Consider the following 27,145-nt stretch of genomic DNA (forward strand, 5'->3'; position numbering starts at 1 on the left):
GGTTGGACTCATGTATGAAAGGCCCCCTGTCCCGAATTGAGTGAGCAATCTTGAATTTATACCTCATTTTCTATGGCAAATACACTGTATTTTTGTGCTTTAAGAAATTTACTGTATCTTCACTTCATTCTAGAAAAAAGTCAGAAATCATTAGGTTACATAAGAACCGTTTTATATTTAGAGGTTTTTTTCCATCTTGGTGATCAAACCACTGAAAGGGTAGTGTTGAGCTGGATTGAGACCCCACCTAATCTCTCAGCTGCAGTCTTCCCAGACTTCCCACACCTGCCCTGGCTGGCAGCCGACTGCCAAGTCCTGGCCTCATGCAGGTGGTACTGGTGGTCACTGGGGCATTGTTGAAGGAGGCCAAGGTCACCCAGCTGCAAAGTAAGCCTTGGCTTCATTCCCTGGGCCCAGAGTTTACCTCTGAACCAGGCAGCCAAGCCACGGGTGCGTGACTTTGTCCAGGGCAGCAGGGTGGTGTCTGGCGGTTTGGTCTGACGTCAGTTCCCTGCTCCAAGCACTTGTGCTTTGGAGGATGACTGAGGAGCAATAGGCTTGTCATTGATCATCCCTTCTTTCAGCCTCCACGTGCACCCTCTCAAATCACCTGTATTTCCTTCTGATGCATCTCCTCTCTCCTATAAACCAACCAGTTACCATTGAGTCATCTCTGACTCTGACTCATGGTGACCCCATGTATGTCAGAGTAGAACTGTGCTCCATAAGGTTTTTAGTGGCTGATTTCTGGGAAGTAGATTACCAGGCCTTTCTTCTGAGGCACCTCTGGGAGGATTCGAACCTCAACCTTTGGGTTAGCAGCCAAGCACATTAACCACCCAAGGACCCCCCTCTCTCTTATAGGGGATGGAAATAATGAAACTAAGGGATGAACTATGGAGGGAGATATCTGTGTGGTTTGGCAGCAATGGGGCCAGGGAACCCAGCCCCTGCAGTCCCTGAGGGTAATGCATGCATGGGACAGTAATCAGCAAAGTGACCCTGCACAGGGGCCTCCCTTTCTTCTCCTGGAGATGCAAGAGGGCCCGCTTTATCCTCTGAGCTCAGGCCAGAGCCACCAGCCTTACCCTCTGATGCAGAGACAGGATGTGCAACAAGAAGATGCAGAAGAAAGCACAGACCCCCAGGAGAAGACAAGCTTTGGGCCCCAAGGGCTGCCAAACTTTGCAAGTCCCCACAGTCACCTCTGGAGGGGAATGCACTTGAGACCCTGTTGTCATCCTGCACTCCTTTCTCCCCTCCCCGATCTCAGTATGTGCCCAATTGCTTTTCCTTTCTCTGTTGACCAACAAAACACAGATGTGCGCTGGTTCTTCCCTGGACCTCTTTCTTAAAGACATATTTCCTTCTTGGTTAGTGGAAGATTTTTCTTTCCTTATTTTAAATGTGTTTCTCCATCTCAGGCTAATCTTCCAGCACAACCACATTCAGTTTAAAAGAGAAAGCATCTTCTCATCTCCATTGCCGAAGCCCACTTTGGTGGGTGATAAAGGCAGGCCACCTCATCCTTGATCTTTCCTCCAGTATTGTGTCCGTTGTGTCTCTGGACTTCTCTGTGGCTCACCAGTCACAAGTGCCATAACTAACATGCTTCGTTTTACTCCTAACTAGCTGCCACAAGCTCCGGAAGCGGAGAACTCCACAGAGGTGTGTTGCTCACCTATATTTGCTGGGCCAGCAAATATGGGTGCTTCTGAGTTGTCCTGGTTCAGTGTCTGAACTGTCGTGGTGGAATGTCTATCCTGCGGGGGTGTGTAGGAGAGAGTCACTAGCCAGGGTAGAGACTGATCATTACTGCCCTTAGCAGCTAGAGCTCAACCAGTGTCCCTTCCAATGAAAGTGTGCAAAGCTTTCATGCAAGATTGCTTGTCTCAGTCTTGAAATGTTCAGTTGATAAATTCTGGAATGTTAAGACCTTTCTAGTTCAGTGGTAGAATTTTCAACTTCTATGCAGGAGACCTGGATTTGATGACCGGCCAACGCACCTCATGCGCAGCCACCACCCATTTGTCAGTGGAGGCTTGCATGTTGCTATGATGCTAAACAGGTTTTAGCAGAGCTTCCAGACTAAGACAGACTAGGAAGAAAGGCCTGGCTATCTTCTTCCAAAAAATTAGCCAGTGAAAACCCTATCGATCACAATGGTTTGATATGCAGCCAATCATGGGGATGGCAGAGGACCAGACAGCATTTATTTCTGTTGTGCATGAGGTCACTGTGAGTCAGGGGCTGACTCAATAGCAGCTAACAACAACAACAAGACAATTTTCATTATTATACAATATACAAGATAAATCTAGGTCTTGTGCAGAGATGACATAATTTTCAAGTTCTAGATACTAATTTATAGTTTGGGGAAAACTGCTAATAAACTTGCAGTTCTCACGATGCACTCTTTCTGTTCTTCCTATCGCTAACCAAACTTGCTAAATGAGGGGCTAGAATTTATCAAGGCATACAGAGTCATAGAGATGCTTTTTAGGGTGGAGGCATACTTCGGAGTATAAACATTTATATTCAGAAATTGTTTGCAAATCACAGTAGTCAAAGCTAGAATGAAGTGTCCCTTATTTGAAAGAAATCAATTGAAGATCTTAAGATGAAACACAAGCATAGTCTCAAATAGCAAAGTTGCAGTGTGGATGTTTTATAGTGATCAGTCTCTGGTATTAGAACCAGAGCTCTTCACTGTTAGCAGCTTTGATTAGAATGCTGATGGGCTGGGGAAGTGTGGTGGCCTCGTATATGTGTCTGCTCAGAAGTGTATGTATTGACGTCCTTCCGCATGTGCTGTCCAATAATGCATGTATGACTCATAAAGACCTGCCTGGGTGAGTCTTGCATTAGAACCCCTGTTGGGTTAAGGTAAAAGTGTATAGAACTTACTTCTCATTATCTTTGCAAAAAATATTGTTGGAAAAAGTCATATGCCTGTTCATTTTAAATAGGGCACTGGGTGGGGGGGTGGACAATTATTAAGCAGTATCTAAAGAAAATGAGGAGTCCCTGGGTGGTGCAAATGGTTAACATACTTGGCTGCTAGCCAAAAGGTTGGGAGTTCAAGTCCACCCAGAGGTGCCTCAGAAGAAAGGCCTGGCGATCTAGTTCTGAAAAAGCGCCATTGAAGACACTATGGAGAACAGTTCTACTCTGACACACGTTGGGATCGCCATGAGTCAGAGTTGACTCGCCAGCAGCTGGTTTGGTTTTAAAGAAACTGAGCACTAGTATTTGTCTGGGAAACAAAAACCAAAAGGCCTGTACTTCCTTTGTGTAACTCATTGTTGTATATTAGCTCTTGATGTGTTTTACTTGTGATTGATGCTAAAGATGGCAGTGTCTCCTTAGTGTCATACTTAAAATGGAATTTCTGCATGCTTAGCAGGAGCTTGAACCAAGTCCACCACTGAGGCAACTGGAAGACCATAAAAGGGTACGTAGTCTCGAGTATTGGGAACTGATGATCCTGACACCTCCCTCATCCGCACACTGTGATTTAAAGATAGCTTTTTGTTGGTGGTTGGTGATATTGTGAAAGCATTAGCTGGCTCAGGACCAATCACAGCCATTTATATAAATGAAACTCTCTGGAAATTCCACTTGTTATTTACCTGATCAGAAAAACATGCCTGGCCAATCTCCACATAGTGACCAATGGAGGTTTTCATGTCCTCTTTTCTTGTCCATGGTGGCTTTCTACTTATGCAAAATCTAAAAAAAAAATTTTTTTTAAGTAACTGATGATCATCGTAGATAATTTACTAAAAAAAAAAAAAAAAACAGAAAAATGTAATGAAAAAAATTCACAATTCTCTAGCCAGCCATAGAGGTTTTAATATTTCCTTCTGCCCACTTTGCTACACACATGAGCATGTGTGCCAATAACCACACAGTCACTCGTTGTCACTAGGATTTTGCTAAGTATACAGTTTTTGCACCCTGCTTTTTTCGTGTGATATATCTGAGCATTTTCTTTGAAAGTCTTTGAAAGTGAACAGCTGCCTCAAGTTCCATAAATTAGCTAGTGGTTTGTAATTTTTTCCTTTGACAAAGAAATGAACAAATGTATGTGTCTTTGGATAGATTCCTAGAAGGGGAATTCCTCGGCCGAAGGGTAGGTACTTTCTTAAGGCGCTGATTCTGCATTGCTAAGCCATTTTCTAGAAGGGTTACATACATACATCTGCATGCTGACCAATGCTGATTTTAATGTTACCTATTTTTGGAGGATCACCAGATGTCCTGATTTTTTGAGAGCTTATCATATGTCAATTACTGTGCTAAGAGTTTTACGTATGTTGACTCATCAATTATTAATTAATTATTATTAATGATTGGACTTCATCCCCATTCCAGAGACTAGGAAACTGAGACTCAGAGAGGTTAAGCTCCTTACCCAAGGTTACATGGTTAGAAAACCAACAGTCGTTGTGAAGACTGCCTTGGAGTTGTGTCTGTCATTGTCTTGGAGTCTTTATACCCAAGACAAATGGGTAGCCTGGGGCATCTGTGCTCTGGTGCACCTGCCCACACCACCATGTCCCAAATCCTTCCTATTCTCTTGCTCTGGTGGTAAAATAAACACTGTAATTTCTCAGACTATGCCCAGAGCATAGCTCCCAGGAAGGAGGCAGGTAGGCAGAATTCAGGGCCTGGCACTCCAGCGCTTCCCGGCGACATCCTGTAGTTCCTACAGTTCGTTGACCAAGGGCACTTTGCATTCATGTGTTTTTCACCCTTGCCTACGCTTTAAGAATTATCCTAGGTCTTAGAAGTAGCTGGTAAAGGGGCATAGCCATCCCTCATGTCCTATGCTCTCGGGTTACATGGCATTAAGGGCTGAGCTCTGGAGTTAGAAATGGGTTGAAGTCTCCGCTTGCCGGGCACTAGCTGTGTGATTTGGGCAAGTTATTTAACCTCTCCTTGCCTCAGTCTCCTCTGCTGTAAAATGGGGATGACGACAATGCCCATCCCCTTGGGCTGTGTGCTGAGATGTGTGTGTAAAGCACGTAGCACAGTGGCTGGAACAGCGTAAGTGGTAGCTATTCTATTGTAGTTGCCTTACAGGTTGAAACATTTAAGTGATGTCATAGACAACAGGAGTAGAGAAGGAAGGTGTTTTTACATTGAGGTGTTACCTTAGAACTGACTAAGGTGTGAGCGGCTCAGCACTCTTGGGAGAGGGGGATCTTTCCTGAAGCACATGATTTTTACGTGGCTGGAACCTGGGTAGCCAAAAGGTCACCTCCTCTCCTTTCTGTGTGACAATATTACTCCTTTGCGCCTTGTTCAGTACTTGGCTATATGCCCACACAGCTCATTAGCCACTCGTTAATAGAAATAAATGAAACTAGTGTTAGCAGAGTTTCAAGTTGGAAGCTTGATCTCATTCTACACTATTGATCTACCAGTTTTCACTGTTTTAACTTGATGCTTATTACAAACAAAACTCTCTGACTTTTCCTTTTCAGTCATAGATAATAATGTATGTGGAATTTCTTAACTGGAGACAAACAGCTGATACTTGTTTGCATACCGTAGGTATAAACTGCTGGAAAAAAACTAGTATTATTTTTTGTAAAAAAAAAAAAGAAGGGTTGTACAGCCAAATGTTAAAGCTGAAGAAGTGATGTTATTTGCGAATTCTTTTTTTTTTTTTTTCTTTCCTTCTCTGCAATCAGATTTCTCAGCCTGGTATTTTGGGAACAGCTTAGTGGTCTTGAGTAATTTATATCAAGATGATTAGGAAGGCTTTTCTTTGCAGATTTTAATTTTTCCTAAATTAAACCACTGGCTCAGGAAGACAGAATTTTCTTTGAACCAAAGTTATCACACTAGGGATTTTGTATATCTTTTAATAATGCTTATTCATTTTCTCTTTCTTTCTCCTTTTATCTAATATTCTCAATCTTTATTCTTTCATAAAGGGGACAAATCTCATCTGTTTAAAAGAGGGGAAAAAAAAGAACAAATCCCACTTGCTCTTTGTTTTGGGAGTCTTTTTTTTTTTTTTTTTTTTTTCCCCTCACAGTTTAATTTTTTTTGGTAGAGAGAAGGTGAGGTGAAATTTGTGCCAAGAGCCTTATAATGAAGAGGGAAAAAAAAAGAAGTTTGTTGGACAGAATGTGTGTGTATGGTTTTTTTCCCCCATAATGAGCACATTTCATGATATTCTCTTATGGGGGAAAAATGTACCATTTGATGCATCCGTTACTATGGTAACTGCTAGGGTTTTGCTGTTGAAGGAAAGGCAGAATGGTAATGTGAGATCCCTTTGTAACTTCAGTTTGGCATCCAGGCTGCATAAATGTGAAGTTCCTCTTCCTGGAGTCCACGTGCTCGCTGGTGGCATGTGTTGCTTTACCTCCTGCTCGTTTGATTACAAACTGCCCAGGCCCTTGCTGTTTACCCTCCAAACCACTAGGAGAAAAAACACCAGCAGGAGCCAAAATCTCACCTAGCACTCCGGCCCTCGGTGGAATTGTGGGGCAAAGCCTGCAGTTGAGACTGGTCATAGTCATACTGCCTTTAACTTGGCCATCAACCCCTGGGATCTCCCATATTCTTGCACGCTGGTAGGCTGGCTGTAGCTCACAGTTTCAACCCAGCCATCCACCTCTCAACAATGGTTTTGTTGTGCCAAGGGGGACTCAGTTAGAGAATTAGGAGGGTTTACTGCCAACCGTTCCTGTTGTTGGAACTCAGAGTCTGTGTCTTATTGAAAGTAAATCAAATAGGTGCCTCATCTTTAAAAAGGAAATCAGGTTCCTGGGTGGTGCAAACAGTTTGTGTTCCACTACTAACCTAAAGGTTGGCGATCCAAACCCACCCAGCAGCACCACGGAAGAAAGGCCTGGTGATGTGCTTCCATAAAGATTACAGCCAAGAAAACCCTATGGATCTCAGTTCTACTCTGTAACACATAGGGTCACTGTGAGTTGGAGTCAACTCAACGGCAACTGGTGGTTTTCTTTCTTTTAATTCAACATAGAGGTGTCCTTCCCCCCCCCCCACCTTTTTTTGTTAGTAGGCTTTCTTGAAAATTCCTTTGAAATTTTTGTTTCTCTTATGAAGCTAGCCTTTTAAATCACAATGTTCCCAGTGCCTGCTTCGGAGGGTGGTGATGTGTTTGTGCTGGTGCCTGAGACTCGTGAATACCAATAAAGCTCTGTCTTCATACCGAAATGTGAGATTCTGAGCCATTAAGGAATATCATACTAAAACTTTTTTTCCCCATGTACAAGCAGTTTATATAAAAAGTACTCAAAACCTTACAAGTAACTTTGCCACTTGAAGCACTATCCAAGTTTGATTTTACAGGTAGCCAAGGTGGGAAATGAGTTTCATAAGCTAATAGACATGCCCTCCTTGGGTGGATTACAATGAGAGACAAATTTGTGGATGGAACAGAAAATTGAGATTTTTTTTGTTTCCTGAACTTTCATTTAAAAATCAGTCCGTCTTCCCTCCCTCTTCCCTGCTTATTCGATCCCAGTTTGCCTTGGGAGTCTTTGACCAGCAGCAAGAATTAGCAACGGAGATAAAGTTGGCAGTGTAGCCCTGGGACTTTACATGATTTTGACAGCTGACTTGATGTTCTTCTCAGGAGTTTTCTGCCCTTCCCCTTTCTTCCCTGGTCCCCTGCCCCTCTCAGACTGCCTTCCACCTCCCCACCATTCCCAGGGTACCCTCCTCATCCTGTCTGCCCCCTCTTATCTTGTTTTGGCAAACACCTCACTTGAAGTCTCCAGACCTATTCTCGGAGCTTATTAATAAATCACTTCAGATTCTACTGACTCATGTTCAGTTGCCGGGCTCTTCAGAGGGACTTGGGAGTCTCTGTTTTAGAGACCTGCTATATTTCAGCACCTCTTGTCTCTGCTAGACTTCTCACTTACCTCTCTTGATGATGCATCAGAGGAACTCCATGCCTTATGATTTTGTCCCTGGGAAATAGGCCAATGGAAACTCATGCAGCCTTTGACTTTTACAGCTTTTAACTGTAGTCAGATGTACAGACTGGGAGGAGTCCCTGGGTGGTGCAAATGGTTAATGTGCTTGCTGCTAACTGAAAGGTTGGTGGTTCTAGTCCACCCAAAGGCACACAGGAAGAAAGGCCTGGTGATCTACTTCTGAAAAATCAGCCATTGAAAACCCTATGGAGTAAAGTTCTGCTCTGACACACATGGGGTCACCATGCGTTGGAGCTGGCTCGATGGCAGCCGATTACAGACTGGTAGGTGGTCTGGGAATCCCTTAGAAACATGGCTGAAAGAGCTGAGAATAAATCCTGCATCTATATGCTGGCTTGCCAATGACCCCTAGGATTAGTGAGAAAATTAACCTTTTATGTATTTTTTTCAGTTAGAGTTATGGGAAGTAGTTATGATATCCACTCTGCAGGTTTCCTTCGATACTCATATTTTTTATACTTTTTTATTATGACAAAGTTCAAGTATATACAAAAGGAGTCAGAAAAGTTTTGAGAACTCCCACTCATAACCCAGTGTCAACAACTGTAACTCATACCTGGTCTTGCCTCCTTTATACCCCTACCCACTTCCCCTTCCATATTATTTCAAAGCAAATCCCAGACATAATATCATTTTATTTGTGAAGCTTCTTTTTTGATTGACAAATCTGCCACTGATTCATTTCCTATGGCACTTTTTTTTTTTTTAACATTTGACCGATTGACTATTTCTTTAAGAAAGGATTGCTTCCAGCTTATAGCATTATACTCTATTACTCTGATATCTTAATATTTTCTTAGGATCTTGGGAATAAACACCTGGAGTAACATTTTTATATTTGTATATTGCTATGTGGAAGCTGACCTGTAAAAATTTCAATTTGTCTAAATTTCATTAACTTACCCCAAAGGGATTTTTGCTTTGTTTTGATTTTGTTATTGTTAGTTGCTTTTCAAAATTGATTTTCTGTCTTTATCACTGTGTAAGAGAGTACTTCAGATATGCAGTATTCTAGAATTGCTGCTTTTTGGGAAAAAAACCAAACATGATCTGATTCCCTGAGAAAATATTGAAGAAGTTAGCTTCAGAGTTTCCACATGCTTTTATTAATAATTTATTTTTTCCCTGAGTGAAACTGGACCAATTATAACAGTACCCCTGAGTTTGTTTAATATTAGTTGCTCAGTTATGCATTAAATTCAGAACCTGATTTCATTATCCTGTTTGAATTAAGGGTGAGGCGCTCAGGCAAATTTTGGTCAACCGTTACTATGGAAACGTCAGACCTTCTGGAAGAAGAGAGAGCCTTACCAGCTTTGGCAATGGCCCGCTGTCACCAGGAGGACCCAGCAAACCTGGGGGAGGAGGTAGGCTGTGCGGCGTGCTAATTAGCTGCATGGGTGAGTCATGCGTGTCACGTGAAAGCTGCGTGTTTCTGCAGGACAGGTTGAGACTCTTTTAACAGATAAACTTGGGTCGCAAGTGTAATTTTTAGCAACTTGTTTTGTCTTTGGTCTGCCATCAAATTGATGTCTAAAACATTTCTCTACAAAATAACATTTCCCTGCAATTAGATATTGGCTAAATCTTTTGCCCCTCTTTCCCGTGCAGTGGCCCTTTTGGTGATATTTGAATGAACTTGATTTTATTCATATTTTCCTGTGGTCACGGGGACTCTTGTCTTCCCATAAAATGATGATGATGTTGGCAGTGAGGGTGATGAAAAACTACCATTTGTTAACTGGGTGCCAGATGCTTTCCCAAATGTTTTGCAAACTGTATCTCATTTTTTCCTCCAAGTTACCCATTATATGGTGCTGTTGTTATTCCAGGGGCTCTCTGGGTAGTGCAAATGGTTAACGTTCTCAGTTGCTCACCAAAAGGTTGGAGGTTCAAGTCTACCCAAAGGCACCTTGAAAGAAAGACCTGGCGATCTACTTCTGAAAAACCAGCCATTGAAAACCCTATGGAGCACAGTTCTGCTCTGCACACGTGGGGTCACGATGAGTCGGAAATGACTCGATGGCAGCTTCTTTTTATTGTTACCCCAGTTTAACAGAGAAAACTGAAGCTTATTAGTGGCTGGTCCATGATTTGAACTTGGTATATCGAATTCCAAAGCCCATGCTGTATGCTTCCCCAAACTTGTATAGGAGTTTACACACACACACATACACACACATACAAACCATTTACAGAACTGCTTAAAACAAATCTTTAAAGGTGTTCCAAAACATTTTAAGCACAATTATAAGTAAAAATTGCAAAAATGTTGAACTATACTGTGGGTCTTACATAGTTTTGATTTTAAGGTGGACCAGTAGCCAGACACAATTAGCTCAGTACTCAAGGCACAGATGTGAGTTGCCTAATTCCCTGTGTTACAATGACGATGGTTGGACAGCTTAAAGACCTTGGTAGATTCTGTAGGTAGCACAAAAATACTCAGTGTTTAGTAAATCTGTCCTAGCAACTTCTAGGGAGGGGCCTTGGATGTAACAGCAGATAACAACTTTCAGTGTAGCTGCTCAGTTCATTAGCTGTGCAGGCTTCAGGGAAAATGCAGTTCTGAGGGTGTCCCAGAGACAGGGCCACCTCAGCTCTTCATCCAGGACTCCCCAGAGAGTCTCATTCAGGAGTTCCTCACACAACATCACTCCATGAATATGTGACGCCCTTGTGAGGCATGAGGAGGGGGACTTGGAAATGCATTAAAGATGGATTCTACTTCAGGAAGCTGTAGGAAAGAAGATATGCAGCCCACTTTCTACCTTGTGCTATGGACATAAGGACAGAGTTGAGGGCGGGCAGCATAAGGGAGGTGAATTTGAACTGAGCTCTGCAGGGAAGGACTGATAGATGAGTTTTTCACTTTCTGAAATTGAACAGCCCCCCACCCCATGTATGTGAAAGTTCCGGTTATTGCCAACAATAATACAAGCAAGTTCTTAAGTATATAGGTTCTAAACAGTCAGAACCCATTCCACTAAATGCTGTAGGCCCGCTTTGCTTAAGTACCCTCATCTTAAGCTCAGTAAGGATAGACACTCCCCTATCCCCAGATCTTGCCTCTGTATAGCAAGCTCTGAGTAAATGTTTGCTGAATGACTGAATGAACAGACAAGTTATATGGAAGGATGAATTTGGGCTAGGATGAGTTTGTGAGTTTGTTAGAAAGTAGTCTGAAATTATAGATATAGGCTGTGCTTTCTTAGGAGTGTTCTGTGGAGTGTTTAAGTTTGGTTTGTCTCTTAAATTCAAATTAGTTCTTAATAATTCTTCCCCCAAACCAAAACCAAACCCATTGCCGTTGAGTCGATTCTGACTCACAGCAACCCTATAAGATAGAATAGAGCTGCCCCCATAGGGTTTCCAAGGAGCAGTGGTGGATTCGAACTGCCAGTCTTTTAGTTAGCAACCAGATGCTTAACCACTGTGCCACCAGGGCTCCAAATCTACCCCAAGTGTATTTTATCGTAAGGGAGAGTCTTGGCTGGATAGCTTTAAGTCATCTCATTCTTCCTTCATCCTACTTGCCTGAGTTCAGATATCATCTCTGCTACTTTCAAACTGTGTGTCCTTGGGCAAGTGACTTCATCTCTATGTGTTTGTTTTCCTTTTTATAAGATGTGGTTAATAAGGAGTACATTCCTTGTGGGGTTGTGAAGAGGGTTAAAAAAGGTAACACAGGTAAAGGGTTTAATGCCTAAAGCATTGGTACATAGTAAGTGTGCAGTGAATGTTAGCTGCTCTGATAGTGGCTAATAAAAGCAATGTTCCATCTTCTAGGGGGAGGATCCGGGTCTGGCTCCGTGAGCAGGGGTGAAATGAGCCTGGCCGAGGTTCAGTGCCACCTCGACAAGGAGGGGGCCTCCAATCTGGTCATCGACCTCATAATGAATGCATCCAGTGACCGAGTGTTTCATGAAAGCATTCTCCTGGCCATTGCCCTCCTGGAAGGAGGCAACACCACCATACAGGTAGGAAGGCAGCGTGCTGGCTTGGCATCTCTGCCGAGTGGGAAGAGAATCTGTTCTGGGCGCCAGATACCTGGGTGGTGCCGAGACTCTTCTACAAGAGAGCGCTCATCCCGAGAGCATGAGATTACCCAGGATTCTACTGCTCCGAAAAATGAATTCTGTTGATAGCTTGCTGTGATCATCCCACCGTAATTTGGACTTGGATCCAAAGCATGAGTTACATTTGAAAACTGATGAAATGATGAGGATGCGTAAAGGAAACTGGCTCAGGGTCTGGGGCATAGTAGGTACCCCTTAAATGTTTGTTGAATGAATGATTGAATGAAGTGTATTTACAGTTTTAATCCGAGATCACAGGATAACCAGAAAGGAGTTTGGACTGTGTGTGCTACTTACAAGATTTAATTTTTAAATCTATAGATACTGCAGCTGTTGCTTCCTAGAAGTTTCCTCTGCCTTTAAACTGCGAAGTTTAATAACAACTAACCAATGCAAAGTGATAAGAAACAAGCCAGGCGAAGTCAGTCAAAGATGAGTAGATGGTTTTTTATTAGCTGAGTGTGGTATATATTTAAAAATAATAAGAAAAACTAGAATTCTTGGTAGAGTCCATAAAGACACCATTTTAATAATATAAAAATAACAAACATAACTTTTATGTAGAAATAGCATTTAAAATGATTCCTTTAAATATTTTAATACCTTTTTCTAAATGCAGTCTTTCTTCTTTCTTGGTTTTCTGAACAAGTGTTTTTCATTTTGTGTGTGTGTTGATAACATATGTATATACCTGTATATATGTGTACATATATATGTAACAGCTTTAATGAGATAAAATTCACATACCATAAAATTCACCCTTATTTGACTTGACATTCTATTCTTGGCCTTAAATTTCAAATGCAAGTCTGGATTAATGAAGTCTTGGTTCTTTGTAGAAATTGGGAAAGGACATTCTTCCCACAGGTGGTTGCAGCCCCGGGCCAGGGCACCTTGCTTGGCACGAGAGGCCCAGGTTGGATGTCAGCCCCTGCTCACTCTTCCAGCCAGGTGCCCTTGTGCCTTGCACAACTTGCACAGCCACCTGCATGGCCCTTTCTTCTCCCACTCCCATACCCACTTGCCCCAACACACACTTTTGAAGTTCATTGTTACACAGTGTACTAAATTGAATTTTGTGATGATGAGTTAGTCGCCTGTGCTAATGACAAAGTCCAATGCTTGTTTGAATTGTCACACGGGCATAAGAATTGAAACCTGTTGGAATTGCTGTTGGGTTTTGTCACCTGGGAGGCTGACCAGGAGAGCAGTGGGTCTTGTGGTCCTTCTCAGCATTAGGAAGTTGCCAAACCACTGCTGTATTCCTGGCGTCTGTATCCACAGGCTGGGATGGGAGCAGCTCTGAGACACTCCTTACTGTTGACACACATGTAGGTTTAGATTCCTGTGGATTAAGGTCAATTGAACTAAATATTTATTGTGCATTTTCTGTGTACATGGTGCTACACTAGGGTCTACAGCGCAATGCTTTCCAGATTCTGAAATCAGTTGGTCTGTGAGAGTTTTCTCCAAGCATAGCCAAGTGTGAAAAACTAGTTTAATGTGGTGAGTTTTTCATAAACCATATGTGTTCAGTTTTAATGACCATCTGACAATTTTTCTGAGATTATATCCTCTTAATTTTTTTTAAGCTCCAGTATCTTTTATTGAAGAGCCCTCATGGCACAGTGGTTAAGCTCTTGGCTGCTAACCAAAAGGTTGGTGGTTCGAACTCACCAGCTGCTCCACCATAGAAAGATGTGGCAGTCTGCTTCCATAAAGATTTTATCCTTGGAAACCCTATAGGGCAGTTCTATTCTGTCCTATAGGGTCACTATGAGTTGGAATTGACTCGGCAGAAATGGGTTTTGTATTTTTATCTTTTATTTAATAAATTGGTGGTGATAGTGGGTGACTGTTTTGTTTTCTTTTTTAAAGTTCTTTATTGTCCAAATAAGAGGTTGGAAATCCTAGAAAATCCATCTACTCCCTCATTTGTTTTGTTTTTTTTAAAAGATTGACTAATTTGAAAAATCCCAAAAGTTCCATCTTCAAGACATTGACTACCTATCAGGGTATATATACGTGTACACAAGAAACTATCTCAAGAGTGATGTTCAGTGTCATCCAAGAGATTGAAATGATATATGGAACCTCCAAGGAAGAAGTAATGACATCTATATCAGGAGTTTGTGAAAGGTTTTTTGATGAAATGGCTTTTGGAGAATGAGTATGGGTTTGAAATGTGGAAATTGGGCATTGAGATGGGGCATGGGGAGGCTCAGTCATGCTACACGGAGAGGGGACCCAGAGGTGCAGACACAGTAGGTGTGTTCACAAATCAGGGATGGATGATGTCCTTCAGACTGAGAGCACATGGAGTGGGAGAGGTGAAAAGGGACCAACAGTGAATGTTGAGGTCTGTATTCAGTAGTCAGGCAGCGATCCAAGGGCCTTGGAGCCGTGATCAGGACTGTGACTCCAGCTAAATTCAGAAAGCAGGGTGCAGAGCAGGCAGTCCAATAATCAATTAATTAGCAGAATTTAGGGGTATAAAAATGGCTTGGTTGGGGAGGCATCTGACCTCTTCTAACTTCATAAGGAGAAGAGAGGATCAGCATCAGCATCAGCCCAAGGCTGATTATTATGAGGTGGCGGTCAGACATGCCTCCACTTTCCAACCTTTTTACCAATTCTGACACTAGTCTTCCCTCCCCCGGAACTCTTTACTTCTCTGCTGCATTCAATAATTCCCTGCAGTGGCCACACAGAACTCACAGACAATATTCACGATTATGGGGTTTATCAGGGAAGTGACAGGTTACAATTCAGGCTTAGGAACATTCAGGATACAGTTCTTCCATCAGGATAGCTTCTTGTCAGCCAAGCTCACAGACATGCCTCTCTCCAGCCCTCAGCCTTTGTCCTGCTCAGGCAAGTGTTACAAAGCTCCTTTAAGTACCCTGAGGCACCCCACTCTACCAGTAAGCCTCAGCTCGAAGGTGCTCAGCTCTGGCTCTGTGAATTGGCAAACCTAGCTCCACCAAGTGCCCGGAGGCATCCTACTCCTCCAGCAAGCCTCCTACCTTGAGGTACTCAGCTTTCTTGCTCTGTGGGCCGGGATGTGCCATCTTCTGCTGGCCTTCTGCCTCTGCTGCCGCCATTTCTCTGCCGCTGCTTCTCGCCATCTTTGATGTTACAGCTCTCTCTCGGTATTTTGGTTCTAGGAGCTTCTCAGTGCAGGGATCCCGGGTCCAAAGGACCCACTCCATTCCTGGTTCTTATTTCTTGGTGATGTTGAGATCTTCCCCTCCTGCCTCTGGAATGGCTCCTTCTTTTAAGCCTAGCAGAATGGAAAACTGACCAATCCCCTCATTAGGGTTCCATATACTTTATTTGCATGGTCCCACTCACACAAGGATGCCATGCACCTTATTTACATTGTTAGCAAGCTATCCAGTCTCCTTGGTGGGCCACAAGCACCTCATTTGCGTAGTCCCACCTAGTCATTTGGTGGGCGTTAAAAGACCGTGGCTAGAAGGACCATATTAAGTAATTCACTGCTTCTGCAAGGGGCTGCTCATGACAGACTGAACTCAAACGAATCTGTGATGAAAGAGATCACAGGTTAGGAGAGAATATTTTCTTGGAGGGGCACAAGGGAGATTTTTGGGATGCTGGAAATACTCTACATCTCAGTCTCAGTGGTGGTTATATAAAACCAGTTGCCATGGAGTTGACTCTGATTCACGGTGACCCCACGTGGTGTGTCAGTGAAACTGTGCTCCATAGGGTTTTCAGTGGCTGATTTTTCAGAAGTAGATCTCTAGTTCTTTCTTCTGAGATGCCTCTGGGTGGACTCGAACCTCCAACCTTTCGGTTAGCAGCTAAGCATGTTAACCATTTGTACCACCCAAGGACTCAAGTGATTGCAGGGGTGTGTATATACTTAAAATTCAGTGACCCATACACATAAAATTGGTGTGCTTCACTGTACATAACCTATATGCCAATAAAAACGAAAAAAAAAAAAAATCCGTGGCAGGGAGTGTTGGCCAGGGATGGGGGGCACAGGCAGGGAATGAGGGTCAGGATATTATGAATGTAGACCCCCTGACTCTCACTACCTGAGTCAATGTTGGCTGAAACGGCTCCAATTGGATGCAGGAGATGAGAAGGTTAGAGGTCCAAGGTGACTCGAGGCTCTAAGCCTGTATGACCAGACGTAAGTCAGCCTGGTTCGGTTCCGCAGGGCGTGCCACCACCAGTGCTGAGATGAAGTTTGAGATTCTAGCGAGATGCCATGTTTTTCACAGCATACTCCTGATGGTGATTGCAAGGCTCACAGAAGCTGTTTTTCCTTCAAGTTCTTTATCTTGTAAAGTAATTATGAATATTAGTTTCATGTTTTCACACATTTATTACTCATAGGCTCAGGCTCCAGATGAAATGCCACGACAGAATTACAGTAGTTCAGCCTCTTAGGGAAGGGGAGCCGTCTTCTCTTCAGAGAGCTGGTGTGCTCATGATTGGGGTGGGCCTAGATTTCATTTCATGTCCTGGAGGTGCCCCTGCCAGGGGAGAGGGCACAACACTGAGGTGTGTCTGTCTGTCTCTTTCTTTCCTTCTGTGACCTTTGGGGGCCCAACCTGACCCATTGGAGGCCTGTGGTTCCTGGAAAATTTTGTCTAGTCTAAAGTTGACTGGCGCAGTCCACCTTGGCCCCGAGCTTCTCTTTCTCTGGAGAAAATGATGTGGAACTACGATTGTTTCTGGGGCCAGATAAGGACAGGAACCCTGCAGTCCCAGGGGGAGTGATTCACAGAGGCTGGTCTGGCTTTAGAGAAGCCGGTTCAAAGTAGTCAATGACCAGCTGGAAAGTTAGTCTGAGTTGGGTTAAGACTGCAGTTGTGGCTGTTAATGATTGCCGAAATGCTGTGATCCATTAAAAGCTGGGGCAGTTCCAGCTGGAGCTTGCTGCCCATTATCACTTCCTGTTCAACGTGACGTCTTTATGGTTTCAGGAAGGGAAATTGGTCTGTGGTCAGGTGGGCCTCGCTAGATTTATGTTCCCAGTGACAGATGGTAGAAACGGCAACTGCAAGCAAGTGTGCAGGGCTAAATGGTTCCAGGACTGTATATTGCCTATCCAGGAATAGGGCTGCAAAGGAGCCTTACGTTTAATAGTGCCTCTGTCCACGTGTTTCACACGGAGAAGAAGAGGAATGAGACCTACACTTGAGCCCAGTTTTATGTGGGTTTAGGGAAGTTGCCCTGGGCTTCTGTTCCAGTGTCTATCAAGTGGGGAATGTAAATGGACTCCTGGGTCCCTTGCTGCTTTGAATTAGGATGCTTCAGCAATCAATAGGTATTTTCCCAGGAATTCTTAGAACTCAATAGTGATAGTTCTACTGGTTCCATTTCTGAAGTCTCCCCTGACTTGTGAAAATGGTTCTTAAAAATAATGGTGACTGAGTAAAGAAATATATGATGGACCACTACTCAAGGAGCAAACTATTGATATACACAAGAACTTGGATGCATCCCAAAGGCATAATGCTGAGTGAAAGCAGCCAGTCTCAACAGGTCATCGTGTTAGCTTGCTGGGACTGCCATAGCAAAGCACCACAAAGTGCGCTGTTCTTAGCAGAACAGAAATTCATTGGCTCATACAGTTCTGGAGCTGGTAGTCGGAATTCAGAGTCTTGGCAGGGCCATGTTCTCTCTGGATGAAGGCTCTAGGGGCTTTACAGGAAGACTGTAGGCTCTGTTAGCCCCAGGCGTTTCTTGGCTTTTATGCATCTTCATGTGGCCTTCTTCCCTCTGTCTGTTTGTCTGTCTTCTTTTATAAGAACACTACTCAGATGGGATTAGGGCCCACCCTATCCCAGTATGACCTCATGTTAACTGATAAGAGACCCTATTTCCAAACAAGGTTCACAGGTACCAGGGGTTAGGACTTCAGCATATCTTTTTGGGGGACACAGTTCAATGCCCAGCAGTTGCATAGTGAGTGATCCATTTATATGACAGGAGAATAAGACTATAAAGGAGCAGCAGGAGGGAGTTTTTTGGATGACAGAACTGTTGTGTAGCCTGACTGTGGTGGTGGTTCCACGAATCTGTACATGTGTTAACATATGCTAACGTTCATACAACTGACCACCAAAACAGGTCAGTTTTACTGTATGATAATTTTAAAAAGTAAAAAACATAGCAATGATCATAACCAACGTTTATTAAATGCTTCCATGTGCCAGGAATTGTGCATCATGCCATTTGATCCTCACAATGCCCCTATGAGGTAGACGCCATGATTATCCTTTCTAATCGATGAGGAAACTAAGATACAAAATGGTCAAGGAACTTGCCCCCAAATCATACAAGTGGTAAGTGGCAGAGCCAGGATTTGAACCAAGACAGCCTGGCTCCCAAAACTCCTCCTTGCTCCTAATGGCTTTACTCTTTGGAATGATGGTAACAACCTGAGGGAGAGTGGTAGAGGCTATATAAAAGATGATTTGGCTCCTTCTTTCAAGGTAAATGCTTATCATGTCCAAAGACAGAGGTATCAGTGGGTCAGGAATGGGCTGATGGCAGCAAGAGCTCAATAGAGAAGATAAATGTGACTAGTATCCACTTTTTCTTTGCTTGGTGATTTACTTTCCTTTCACACAAGTTATCTCATTTGGGTCTCCCAGTTGCCCTGTGAGCTATGCTGAGCATGTATTAGTCCCATTGTAGAGATGAGGAAACAGAAACTCAGGGAGGGTTGTGACTTACTCATAAATGAAACCCATGCTAAATATTGTGCGCCTCTTGTCCCTTACCACCACCCCTTTGTTTTAGTTACCTATTGCTGCGCAACAAACCACCTCAAAACTTAGTGACTTGAAGCAATGACCATTTTGATATCTGTCGTGATTCTGTCGGTTCACTGGGCTCAGCTGGGTGGTTCTATTGCTTCACGTGATGCTGGCTGAGGCTGCAGTCAGCGAGGGCTTGGTTGGGCTGAGTGGCCAAGATGGCCCGCTTCTCTGGCTGTGAGGACAGTTGGTGCTGTTAGCTGAGAGTTCAGCTGGGGCTATTGCCTGGATTGCCCCAGTTCTCTTCCATGTGGTCTCTCCACATGTCTTGGGCTTCTTGCAGCATGGAGGCAGGAAGTGGAAGCTACCAGTCCTTTGAAGGCCTGGGCTCACAATTCCTAGAATGTCACTTCTGCCACATTCTATTTGTCAAAGCCAGTAATGAGGCCAGCCCAATTTCAAAGGAGGAGAGCTCTGCCTCTTATTGGAAGGAGGGGCATGTGTGTAACAGAAAAGAGGGGATTGTCAGGGGCCAGCTTTGGAGATGAGCTCCCCCACCTCCTATTATAATTTATCAAGCACCTACAATGAGCTAGTTGAGGGTTTGGGCTGGGCACTAGAACTGCAAAAAGGGAGACACTGTTGTCTTTGCAATTGAGGAGTTAACGTCCTTGGAAGTTAAGTCTCATCTTTTTGGGAGGGTTGACTCATGCCCATCCCCTTTTGGATGAGCATGTGAAAATTTAGCCCTGTCTTGAGGATAAGGTCACTGGGGACCACAGGTCTCCAGAAGTTCTGGATTTCATTGTCCAGGCCCTGGAAGATTCAGTATGTGGGAATCCATAAGTAATGATTTGCTGTGCTTCCTAGGAACCCTCATCCAGTTTCCTTATTCTGAAAACATGCCATCCATCCATCATCACCTAAAGCCCTGACATGTCCGGAAGCCAATGTAGGGTATTTCCCAGCCTGATGTAATCGGCTCCTTGGGATGATGTCACCAGGTCTTCCATCATCTTTTGTCCTCTTGCCCTGGCTTCTCTGATGGTGGTAACAGCTTGAGCATGGTTATTACCTCCAAGATATCTCCTACGTGGATGCCATCAAAGTAGCTTAGCCTACATGTTGAGTCCTCTGCTCATGAAAACCAGGAGATGCTCTTGGGTTCTCCAGAAATTAAGCCACATTGTCAAGCCTTGGGATCAAGCTTCTCTTTAAGAGTAACTCCTGCTTTCTTGCTCCCCACTCTGGCCCACCCTCTTCTTTCCAGCCCCCAAAAGAAATCTTCCCTTTTCCGGTTGATGTTTTACAGCAAGTGGGAAACTATAAAATAAGCATTTGCTTATGAATTAATTTTTGGCAGACACAAGGCTCAGCAAGCCTCACAGCACTTTCATATCCGTCCTTCTAGTCCTTGCCAATTTCTGTGTTCCTGCCTCCTGAGATGCTCCCACCAGCACCCTGGGGGGGGTTCCCTCCTCTTCCTCCTCCCTGCAGGCGGCCAGAACCAAAGCTGTCCTTACCGGGAAAAGAGGAATAGGGGATATCTTGGAACATATGTAGTATTTGTTTAATAAGCAAATACAGATATATTGAGATATATGTACTGATATGACCATAAAGAATCTCATACCAAATTAAGGGGGTGGACATTTAAAAAAAAAAAAAATTTTTTTTTTTTTTTGGACTAATGGCTTCCGGTTGCAGAAGCCCAGTGAATTTTCTGTATCAAATGGCTCAGTGCTGCCCACAGCGATTACTCTGCCAAGGTCTAGTCTACAGACACACCCAAGAAGGGTTTTCTTTTCTGCACGTACACAGTGGGAGATGGAAAATATGACAAGTGCTCCGTCAGGGAAACTTGGCCTGCAAATTCAGCTGTGAGAGAGATTGCTAGTTCCTGGGCCCTTTCCTTCACCACGCTCTTACTTTTCAAGGTTGGCTTCAGAAGTCAGCCCAAGAGCCAATGTTAGATATGAAATCTTTCACCCCTTCAGAAGAAGCCACCACAGAACAAACTGTGGGAGGAACACACTGATTTGGGTACCTCTGACCCCAGAGAGAGGAGGGCCGAAAGGGCGATTTGATTTCCCTTCTCTGGAAACAGAAGGCCAGCCTGTGAGGGAGATAGGCCTGGGTTTGATGGGGCAGTCACAGGCGGAGGAGGAAAAGACTGGTGTTTGAGCAAGTTACGTAAAAGGGTGTTGTTTCTGGCAGAGTTGTCAGAAATGAGTCACTTCTGAGTGGTGTTTTCTAACCTCAGGTTTTATCCATGTGGGAAACGAGTTTAGCCAGCTATGAAGTCAGAGGGCCGTTTTCTCCCTGGTATGTGGGGTCTGGAGAACCATTGCCATTAAAGAAAGAGCAAGGCTGTTGGCCTGTCCTGAGCAGTCTTCCCAGGGTACTATGTCCTTCAGCTGAAGGCCTGAGGGGTTGGAATAGCTAAGCTGCGCCGGCTTAGCTCAGGGAGGGGTACTAGGGCTGCTTGTTTGGATGCTTGACCCCCTTTGAGAGAGACCCCCTAGAAAGAGTGCCTATCAGAGCTCGGCCTCCGGAGTCAGACACACCTGCCTTGGGAGCCGGGCTCCTGCCAGCTGAGTGACCTTGGACTTACTCAGGATGACTTTGAAACTCAGTTTCTCATTTGTAAAACAAACAAACAAAAAAAGCCAAACCTATTGCTGTCAAGTTGATTCCAACTCGTGGCAACCCCATGTGTTACAAGAGCGGAACCGCTCCACAGGGTTTTCTTGGCTGTGATCTTAACAGAAGCAGGTCGCCAGGCCTTTCTTCTATGGTGCTGCTGGGTGGGTTTGAACAACCAACCTTTATGTTAGTAGTCAAAAGCAAACTGTTTGTGCTACTCAGGGACTAAAAATAATAATATTTTCCTCATGGAGTCATTGAGAAGCTTAAACAAAGTAACATGTATAAAGTACATGGGTACACTGCCGAAGTATGACTGCTGTCGTGGGAGCTGACCCCGTGGGTGAGGAAGGTGGGTTCTAGCCCTGCCTCCACCCGACCCCAGTGCGGGGACACCGGTACTGTCCTTCACCCTCTCAGCTTGTTTCCTGATATGTAGTTGGGGACAGTGACAGGACCACCTCATATAGCTTCTGAGACAGTTCAACCAGTGACTTCACCAGAAGTGCCTAATGCAGTGCCTGGCTCATAGAAAAATCTCAAAATGTGGTGGCTATTATTTTTATCAAAAAATTTTTAAATTCTTATTTAAAAACAGCCTCAGTTTAGTACAATTTTTTTTTCTGTCAGAAATCTTCTGATATTTTGCTTTTATGTAGTGTGCAAGGATCCAGTGGGCCTGTGGGTGGTCTGCTTTATGTAAATTTCACATTCAGCTTACCTATGTCCCTCTGATTGTATATTTAAAATGATTTTAGGGGTCCAGAAGGTAGGAAACATCATTGCTTTGGGGTACTGGTTACTTCCACTGACAGATGTTATGGAGGAAGCCGAAAGCAGAAGGTTCATCTAGTCTCTCTGTGAGTTGAAGTACTCCTTGTCCCAGGATCTTTTTTTTTCCCTTGCTTTCTTTTTAATAATTCCTTTGACACCTGCACCTCACCCTTCCTCTCCATTCCTAGGAAACTGGAGTGCCATTGAACAAGGGTCTTTTAGGATTATTGGTCTAAATCTGGGTCTTGAAGTGGAAACTGAAAATTCGGAAGAAGTTACCATTCTCATGAATGTAAGACTTTTTCTTGAGTGAGTTTTCCTGCAAAAGAAAATGATAGCTCACGCCGCTGTCCTGGTTGCTGCTAGTACAGCTCTCCAAATGACGGCAGACGCTGTATAGTGCATGGAACTGCTGGCACTCGGGGCAAGAAATCACTGCAGGAACTGTCAGCCACGTTCATTGTGGCTGCTTCTCAGTGTGGTAGTAAGACACACAACCCCACTGAGATGGCATGAGGGGAAGTGTGTGCTCTGGCTCATGCTTTTAAGAGAGGAACTACCATCACCACCAGGTGCCATCAAGTTGTCTCCGATTCATGGCGACCCCATGTGTGTTAAACTAGAATTGCACTCCATGGGTTTTCAGTGGCTGATTTTTCGGAAGTACATTGCCATGCCTTTTTTCTGAGGCACCTCTCGTGGGTTCAAACAGCCGACTTGTGGTTAGTAGCTGAGCGTTTAACCATTTGTGCCACCTTCTAGAGGAACTAGAGATCCAAGGCACTAGACATCCAGTATTCTTTTTCTCTCCTGAGTAGCAAGGCCAACACTTTGAGCAGAAATGGATTATTACACATTCCTGTTCTCTGGCCTTCAGTGAGAGGACTGTAGTGGTTGGAGGGTGGGGTAGGGTATGAGAAGAAGAATGTTAATCTCCTTCCTGCAAAACCTATAAGCAGGAATTAGTTTCTAAGAGCAGATGTCTTCAGAGAAAACCTCAGGCTTTCCACAGTCTCCAAAATTTGATCAAAGAGCAGAAAAAAATGTTCCAGAAGATTTGAAAGTAGTTGTAAATGGAGTCATCATTACATTTTATCCTATGGAATTCACAAGTCCAGATTTTCCCATTTCTTTCTCTTCCTTCAGGTCTAGCTGGAAGTTTAGACTCTTTCTAGCTTTCTTTAATGACTTCTGAGTATGGAAAGCCTCTTATGAACTTCCAAGCTGGCACTAAATTTTCCTCTGCCTGCTTGTGATGTGTTAGTCCAAGGGTTGGCAAACTGTGGCTTATGAGCCAAATCCAGCTGGCTGCCTGTTTTTATAAATAAAGTTTTATTGGCACAGAGCCACACTTATTCCTTTATTGTCAATGGCTGCTTTTCACTGTTACAAGGACAGAGGTGGGTACTTGTGACAGAGACCATATGGGTCTAAAATATTTACCATCGGCTCTTTGCCGAAAACATTTGTCGACTCCTGTGTTGTCCATCCCTTTATTATCTAGATATTAAGCTGCATAAGGGAAAGAGCCATGTCATCTCCCCTTTGTTCCATGTTCTTCACCCTATGGATGACATTTATGGGATTTGGTAAATATTCATCAGACGAGCAATGGACTTATGTTATTGACTATCGTAAGTCCCAAGTTATGTTAGCTGTTTACTCAGGGAATAAATGGGATTTCAGGGAAAGAAAGGTCTCTTCTTTTTCTTTCCTTTCTTTGGGAGGGAGGACTATTTATATTTTAGAAGAGATTTTCTAAGATAATTTCCCCTTTCTCTTCACTGCCTCCACCAAGGTGTCCCTCACCCCCACTGCTCACCACCTTTCAACACAGATTTTGGCAGCAGAGTAAGATAAGTCACTCCAGTGGGGATTTGTCGATGTGGTTCAAGTGTCCAGACACCTGAGACTGCACATTTTTTAAGCTTCTCACTGGCCATCCTACCCAGGAGCATCACATTTTAACTTCAGTCACTTCCTTAGGACCTAACGCTTGCTATTTCTGTGGCTCCTACAAAGGTTTTCCTAGTGGTAAGCTGGTGAACACAGGGACTCCTCAGGGCACATACCGTAAACCTGAAAATCTCTGTCTCCAGCCTATTTGTCTTCTTTTTCTGCGAACTCCCTGGGTGATCTCATCCACTGCCATGGCTTCCAGCTGCCATTTATGCCAACAACACCCAAAGGTATTTATGCCCCAACCTCTCTGCTGATTTCTAGATTTACGTTCAAATCCCTGTTGGCTGTCTCCACCTGTGTTAACTCTGTTGGCATGACCGTGGTCATGCTTGTCTCTCCTTCTTCACCCTATTTGCCCTCCTGCGTATTCATCAACCTTTTGGCCGTCAGTCTCCTACATGTTCATCAGTAACTAACTCTGTACCTACTCTTCCTCTCGGTAGTTTAATAGCTGACATTCATCTAGGGCTTCTATTACCTCCTTTGGGCCTCACAACAACCCAGTAACTGATTATCTACAGTTGCCACCCTGAGGTTAAATAACGTGCCCACAGTGACTCAGCTGGGGAGGGAGGAGCTGGGATTTGAACCGAGGCACTCAGGCTTCAGAGCTCATTCATATACAGTACTCCTAATCACGATGCTATACTGCCTCCCAAGTGGGGCTCAGTTCTGCACTTTATCTCCTTCCACCTGAAAATTGAGCTAGCCCCTTCACTGCCTGTCTGCCTCTGGTCATCTCTGTCTTCCACGCTTCTGTCAGGGATGTCTCTGAAACAGAAGCCTGGCCTTCTCATTTCCTGTCTTAGCAGCCTTAGCAGCCTCTGTGATCTGGCCCCACCTGCTTTTCCACCTCCCACCCACCCCCCATCCCCATCTCCATGCTCATTGTCCTGCAGCTGCACCAGGTCGTTTGCCAACCCCTGGCTCGGTGTGTACTCGATGCCTCTGCTGCATGTGGGATGTGCCCTTGTTCCCTTTGCCTGGCATGCTCCCCAAGCCCTTCCCGGGAAACTTTCTCCTGTTACTCTGGGGCAGAGGTTGTGGTCTCCACCTCTGGGCAGTGCTTTATTTATTATAGCAACCACCACACTTTAAAAGGGGGATCAATTGTAAGGTCCACGGGGGCAGAGACCAAGTCTTTCTTCACCCCGAGCCCCCTAGAGACATCCCCACATGTGTTTGCTGGTGACATTCAATACGTATTTAATGAATCAGTGCGGCTAATCCTACTCTGTAGGTTTATTCTGGGGATTAAATGAGAGAATATGTGGAAGACAGTTGGCCCAGCACGGTGGTCAACAAATAGCAATTGTCCACAAGTAGCAGCTCTGGATACTTTCTGTTTGTATCTCCCCCTACCCACCCACCCATCCAAAAGTGTAATTTCTTCCTGGGCCAGGCCTACATCTTACTCCCCAGCACCTGGACCGTGGTGGGTGTTAAATAAATGTTCGCCAAACCAACGGACGTTCTGGCCCCATGTGGCCACCATGTTACCTTAGCCTTCTTATCCTTTATGAACATGAACATGAGGATGTGAACTGTGAAAATGTCTTGTTCATGGTTATTACAATTTAAAAATGGTACCCTTTTAGGAAGGGGAGGGAGTTAAGTTTATTTGATCTGATGGGAAGTACATAATGACAATTTAGAGAAATATCCTTGTAGTGCTAGCATTGGGTTGCACTAGAGACACATAATGGGTTTACTTCTTCTTTTCTCCTTAATAATAACTGTAGATAATAGTAATGATAATGAATTCCTAACTCCGAGTGCTCCTGTGCTAGGAGCTGTGCTAGGTGCCTTCCATCTATGACCTCATTATTCTTCATGGTCATCCTGTATGGGAGGTCCTGCTAGGATCCCTTTTTGCTAATAAGGAAATAGAGGATCAGAGAGGTCCGGTTACTTGTTTGGGTCACAAAGCTAGCAGGTAGTTGTGCCAGCATTTGTTTCCTGCCAGAGCCTGAGAGCTTAGCCTCTCTTCAGTGCTGCCTCCTTACCTGAGAAGGCTCCATGGATTTCCCTGGCACAGATGTGACCCATAGCCCCCAGCCTGAGGGCCAAGGAAACGGTCACACACCCCCTTCAAGGGCCTTGCTCTGTGTGTTGGACAAATTAGAATCTGTGGCTTCACTCTTTGTTGTTGTTCTTGTTGATGGGCTCTGGAGAGCACTCTGCTTTCCTGATGCATCAGAAGACACCTCATCTGGTCAGCGTATTTGCTTTGGTTATAAACGCCACCTGTCAATGACCGAGGACGAAACCATGGAAGACTCTTCCTTTTGGACCTGGTGTCTGGTGTCTTGTTTGCTAAATAAAAGTTATGTGCACTTCATACATGCTGCTTCACCTTTAGCAAGTTCCAGTTCCCAAGGTCTATGAAAGTTAATGACACGGAAACTCTCTTACATAACTTCCTCTCTGTGGAGACTGAGGGCAACTCCTTTAATTCGGGCCCTTATTAAAAGTTAGATTATATTACTATTACTAGCATTTTTTGTTATTCACTTGCATTGAAAGAAGCATATGTTTCCCGACATAATATGAGGCTTATTAGATTTCAGCTTTTGCCCATTTTGCACAAAGAAGCTAAGTTTACTGGATTGTTGCCATGTTTGAGTCTTTGCTGGTTGAACAATATTCATGTTTTGGGGAAGAAGGAAAAGGAACGGACACACCTTTATAAAGCACCCACTTCAGGGCAGGCACTGTGTGCATTGTGTAGTTTTCTGGCCTAGGTAGGATAGCACCAATTACAGACAAGGAGACTGAGTCTCACAAAAGCCAAGTGTTTGAACCAGTTGGCTGTGCTGGGATTTCAACTCAGGTCTGTCTCCCTCAAAAATGCCTTCACTTTCTACCATACTGTTTTTGTTGTTAGTTGCCATCGACTTGGCTCCTCCTCATGGCAGCCCAGGGACAACAGAACAGAATGTTC

General features: G+C 44.1%; 1 protein-coding gene across 1 annotated transcript in view; it reads left to right on the forward strand.

The window, feature by feature from the left end:
* ITPR1 (inositol 1,4,5-trisphosphate receptor type 1) overlaps positions 1–27,145 on the forward strand; it is a 399,887-nt gene that overhangs the window by 257,761 nt on the left and 114,981 nt on the right. Inside the window, exons 39-42 of the mRNA XM_023735093.1 lie at positions 1,633–1,668; positions 3,407–3,454; positions 9,229–9,361; positions 11,784–12,134. Coding sequence (XP_023590861.1) covers positions 1,633–1,668; positions 3,407–3,454; positions 9,229–9,361; positions 11,784–12,134 — 568 coding nt within the window. The remainder of the gene's footprint in view (positions 1–1,632; positions 1,669–3,406; positions 3,455–9,228; positions 9,362–11,783; positions 12,135–27,145) is intronic.

The sequence above is a fragment of the Trichechus manatus genome, unplaced genomic scaffold (genome assembly GCF_000243295.1).
Source record: "Trichechus manatus latirostris isolate Lorelei unplaced genomic scaffold, TriManLat1.0 scaffold00001, whole genome shotgun sequence".
In the NCBI taxonomy this organism is placed as follows: Eukaryota; Metazoa; Chordata; class Mammalia; order Sirenia; family Trichechidae; genus Trichechus; species Trichechus manatus.